Source organism: Frankliniella occidentalis, unplaced genomic scaffold (assembly GCF_000697945.3).
Source record: "Frankliniella occidentalis isolate FOCC.00 unplaced genomic scaffold, Focc_3.1 Scaffold21, whole genome shotgun sequence".
NCBI classification, from domain to species: domain Eukaryota; kingdom Metazoa; phylum Arthropoda; class Insecta; order Thysanoptera; family Thripidae; genus Frankliniella; species Frankliniella occidentalis.
The window spans coordinates 1,807,633-1,812,404 of record NW_026267151.1 but is presented as its reverse complement, the minus strand read 5'-3'; the positions used below and the strand labels follow the sequence as shown (position 1 = coordinate 1,812,404).

At 56.2% G+C, this 4,772-nt stretch overlaps 1 protein-coding gene across 14 annotated transcripts in view; it reads right to left on the bottom strand.

Moving 5' to 3' along the window:
• The window catches only part of LOC113210492 (ras-related protein Rab-32), an 88,212-nt gene that overhangs the window by 61,302 nt on the left and 22,138 nt on the right, over positions 1-4,772 (bottom strand). The window contains exons 1-2 of one of the 14 annotated variants that reach the window (XM_052264826.1): positions 1,486-1,612; positions 958-1,080 (exon numbers count right to left, since the gene is read on the bottom strand). The exons of 2 other annotated variants lie outside the window; for them this stretch is intronic. In XM_052264826.1, coding sequence (XP_052120786.1) covers positions 958-965 — 8 coding nt within the window. In that variant the 5' untranslated portion in view covers positions 966-1,080; positions 1,486-1,612. Of the gene's footprint in view, positions 1-957; positions 1,081-1,485; positions 1,623-1,916; positions 2,011-2,084; positions 2,691-4,772 lie in introns of those variants that run through there. 11 more of the 14 variants (XM_052264845.1, XM_052264831.1, XM_026428520.2 and 8 more) reach the window with 11 other exon arrangements.

Below are 4,772 nucleotides of genomic sequence, written 5' to 3'. Positions count from 1 at the left end.
TGCGAAAGAGATGGGGAGAGCAGGGAAGGGACGCTGTGCGGCCGCGAGCGCCCGGCAGGTAGGCCGCCGCGCCGCACGAGCGCCAGAGCGCTGCCTCCCTGCCAGGCGTTTCGCTCGCCGCCGCGCGCCGCCACGCCCTGCCGCCAGCGGCGCGGCCACTTTCATCCACCGCAGCGCCGCCACCGCGCTTGGGGAGGTGCATGCGTCGCGCGACGGGCCGGGGCGGGCGGCGTATGGAGATTGGCCATGTTCGCGAGAACGATCACAATTCGCAATTAATTATTGGGCGCGCCGTTGGCAAATCATTAGTCGCTTACGCCAATAGAGCAGAACGATGATAATCGCTATTACGACATAGCTAGGGCTCAAATGCAAACACGAAGTATAAGCAAAGTTTCTGATTGTTATTTTGGAGTGTGTAGGAAGCACTCGTCGCCTAAGCCTTTTCCCACAACTTCTCATTCTCTTAGCGGCCGGTACTGGTTTGATGCGAGAGCCTCGATCTGACCAATAGGTGCCACGATATGCGCCACCATCGCCGCGCGCGGCAACAGATCGCCGTGTTTGTTTTCCATCAAGGCAGCAGACCAAATAAAAGATTAATGCAATGTCCCAAAGAGCAGAGAAGATGGGGGCTGGACGGGAAGGGGGGGGGGGTCGGGAAATCAAGCACTCCTGTCTGCCATCTAGATGACGGAAATAGGCAGCTGCTATGGCATCAATAAATATAGAAATTGGGGAGGTGTGGAGAGGGGTTTCTTGCATACGACTAAAACTACGAAAAAGTAGAGTGAATTAATTCCTCATATCTAAACAAGAACTGCTTTCATTGAATTTCTTGTTATAGTCTAAAAATATTCACCTGATCAACCCCCCCCCCCTTCCCTCGAAAAAAGGTAAGCTCTAGACAGGGCGTAAAACTTCCCATTATCTGCAAACAAACCGAATGGGTCTTACCAGATCATTTTGCGGTTAGCAGTTTTATTCGCTCGTGTGCATGTGATGCGGCGCGGGCCGAGGGCCGCGGCCGCGGGGCTCGTCAGTTCGTCCCGTCAGCTCAGATCCGCGCGGCGCGTTGGGCTGTTGGGCAACCGGGTGATCCTGCATTCAGTTCAGAGCCACGCCCGACACCGTGTACCACACAACGCCAAACAAAAACCACCGAGGAAATGAAATATGCACAAGGTCGCGTGTGTATAATATACGTTTGGAAAACAGTGACATTGGCGTCGTCAAGTTTATGCGTTCTAAAATGTTACGTATATAGGTAGATAACGCCATAAATAACGGAGGTAGCACATCAGTTACGTAAACTGTTGATAAATCGGACTTGAAAATCAATTGAAACTTATTTTAGAAAAATACTTTTTGGCACCTCAGTTGTTTTTAACAATATAATTCAGTTATATCCCATCCGCCCCACGACAAAACCAAATTTCGATCAAAACTTTTTTATGACAACAAAAACATTATGATCCTTCTCACCATGCCGCAGCTCCCGCAGTACATGGGCGAGGCCCGACATGGGAGGCACACGCCTCGGTAGCGCCGGTAGCACTCGTGGTAGTAATCCCGGAACTGTGTCATGGCCAAAGTTTTGCTCCGGCACTCCGGCACACCAATTCCTTGACTAATGCTGTTTTAGTGTGGTTTTCACATTTGTTTGGGAGGGACTCCCACGACTGCCTTTGCCCCGCGCGGACGGAGATGTGCTTCAGGACTGACACCTGTAACGACTGTCTCCGCCCCGCCCCCTTGACGCGACAGGGATGGTGACCGCGTCCCCCTCCTCCCTCATGCACTCCAACAACATTCCCACAACACAACCCGGCCTCCACCATCGACAGGGGTGAAAAGCTATAGTTTGTTAAAAACGAGGCACTAAGAGCAGGTTAGGTTATATCCAACACACAGACACACAGGCACGCGGTCAGAAGGCGCACTCCGGATGCTCAGCAGAAGCAGAGCCAGCCGAAAGCCGAAAGGCGAGAGCATTCAGCGACCACACAGAATCAGAATCGCACGACGAGAGGTTATTGTTGTTTGTTATTGGTCGTTCAAGCACAACAAACGAGAAGACGCACCACCGTTCAGCTCGACCAGCGACAGCGACCGGGAGACGGACACGAAAGCGAACTCGCTCATTGCTCGGCCGGGCTCGGCTGGGCCGCGGCGGGGACGGTGCGTCGGTGGACCGGCAGGGGGCGCGCGCGGCACGGGCACGGCACGGGCACGGCGTGCAGGGAGGCGCGGGGGAGTATCGACTCACGCGTCCCGCCGCGCGATGTGAGCGTGCAACTGAAATGTTTTACTCGGTGGTTATTTGGTCATGTCGACGACTTATGTAATCCGACTGTTTCAAAAACATACAAAATTGAAGGCCCGCGGAGGGCAAATGTAAAAGTTATTTCAACAGCAAGATTTTAGTGGCAAAATGTTTGATTAGTTAGGAAGTAAAGTTAAATGGCTTTCCAAGTCTGAGTTAGCGGCAGAACAAAAAATCACCGGAAGATCCGAGTATGCGCACGCACGCGCGGCGGGTGGCAGAGGGAATCTAAACGCACGCGCGTGTGCGGTCTGCGCGGCGGGGAAGTGCGCGATCGAGGAGGACGCTCGTCCGGGCCGGGCCACCGACTGTGGGCGCGAGGGACTCGGACTGCGGGCCCCCGCGGCTGTGGACTCCTCTGGACCCGGCGGCGGGCGGGCGGGCGGGCTGCCGGCGCTACCGACCGCTTTGCTCGCTTTGCTCGTTTCTCTGCCTTCCACCGCGGGGGCCCGCGTGGCCGATGAGGAGCTGAGGGGGGCGCAGGGGCGCGGGTCCAGCTGATGCACTGCAACCCTCCTCCCCTCACCACCCTCTCCCCGCCGCGCCACCGCCACCACCGACGCCACAAACCACCAAGAGGCTTCCTCACCTCTCTGAAGGGCAAGGTCGAACCTACACGAGCCGCCGCTGAGGCGTGACGCCGCGGCCGGCTGCACGTGGTGGACGCGTGCCGATCGACCCTCATAACACCCACCATTCCTTCGCACTCTGATTTGATGGTCCGAACACCACCCCCGCCCCCTCACCCTAGTGGTGGCAGGTGCGTATTAAGGGCGACTGCCCCCTCCCCCCAAAAAACACCCCTGTCAGCTCTAGAGAGTCTACGCCGACCCTCTCTGTCCGCAGGCCCTCAATCTTTTGGTTGTCAAACTATGCGCTTTTCGGGCGCTTTGTTCTGTTCGCTTGTCCTCTCCACTCGCTAAAGGGTGGAATGATCACACTCTTGGCAACTTGGGTTGTTTTTCGTCGTAGTTTTTCCGCTGCACGACGATTCAGGAATAGAAGCTGCGAAACCAATCGAAAAGGAAAAAGGAACACACGCGACCTTGATTGGACGTCAGTCTGTGCCGTTGGTAAAACAAACAAACACAAAAACAAAACGAGAGAGTAGATTTGAGACTTTGTTTCCCTGCCAGGCCACATATCGCTTCCCGCCAGCGCACGGCCGTGCGGTGTGCGTCTCGGTCACGACGCCCGACGCCCCGCCCCGCACCCACCGCCCCTCCCGCGCTGCGCCGCGCCGGGCGCGCGGACAATGCGACAGGGAAGACGAGGAGACGAGGCGTACGCGTGCGCAGTGTTGCGCAACGCACCGTAGTGCCAGCGCCTGCTACCACGACTCGCGGATGGTTAAAATTTTAGCCAAAACTTCGCTACGGTACGGTTTAGTCAGCGGAAACGTATCCTGCTCACCCTCGCCTCGCACAGTTAGTAGTGGGAGAGCAAATGCTCCCAGGCCCTTTTGGCCGCAACAAATATCTGACTGCCACAGTTGGTCACAGAGCCGAAACATTGACGATCTGTGCAGCGGCCCCCGATCCGAAGAAGTGTTCCATGCGAGGGGTGGGGGAGGGGCCTTCACTGTAATCTGAAGTGCGATAACTTTCATACATTTTGATGCAATCATGGTGTGAAAATTATCACATTTGGATGCTATAATGATGCCCATAATTCATTTCAATAATCTGTATTTAATCACTCCTACGGCTGCAATAAAGTATGGCAATCGCTTTAGGGCCGTTGAGTTTTCTTGAAGTCATCATAATTGAGATAAATTTTACACTGCTTAACCCGGTTTATAGCCCTACTCGAGACTAGAAGAGGCGTTCTTAAACGGTCCATGATGACATAATTAACTACCTCCACATCGGCTGTGCCGCGTCAGATCGGCTGCCTATCAGCCACGGCGGTGAGCGGCGCTGCGCTCCGGAAGGCTCCACAGATGAAGCACACAGTAGATCAGTATCACTATCCACCTCCTCAGCTGCGTCCCCGTCTAACTGTTCACCTGTACCAGGCTGGTGGCCGCAACTTACTATTCAGGTGTATGCATGTACCACTATGGGACTCGCCGTAACATCCCCGGGGGAAAGGCGCGTTTGCAGAGGGTTGGTTCTGGAGGAGTTGCCCTCCTCCCACCTTCACCCCGACGCCTGTTTGCAGCCCACCGCCAGGACATCGCCCGCCCGAGCCGTCGTCAGACGGGCTTAAAACCACGTCTGCGCGGGAAAGGGCCGAGGGGCGCAAGTACAGCACAGTGCAGTACCCCCTGCAGGCTGCATGCCCCCTCCACCCGCCCCGCACACAGGGGGCTTCCCTCCCCCTCCCCTCACGGCAGAGGGAGGGGAGGGAGGCACGTGCCTAACTGGTCGGCTAAAGGCGCAGTGGCGGCGCGGCGGTGAACAGAGGAAGCGCGGAGACCGCAGGGCGGAGGTAGTTGGAGCTG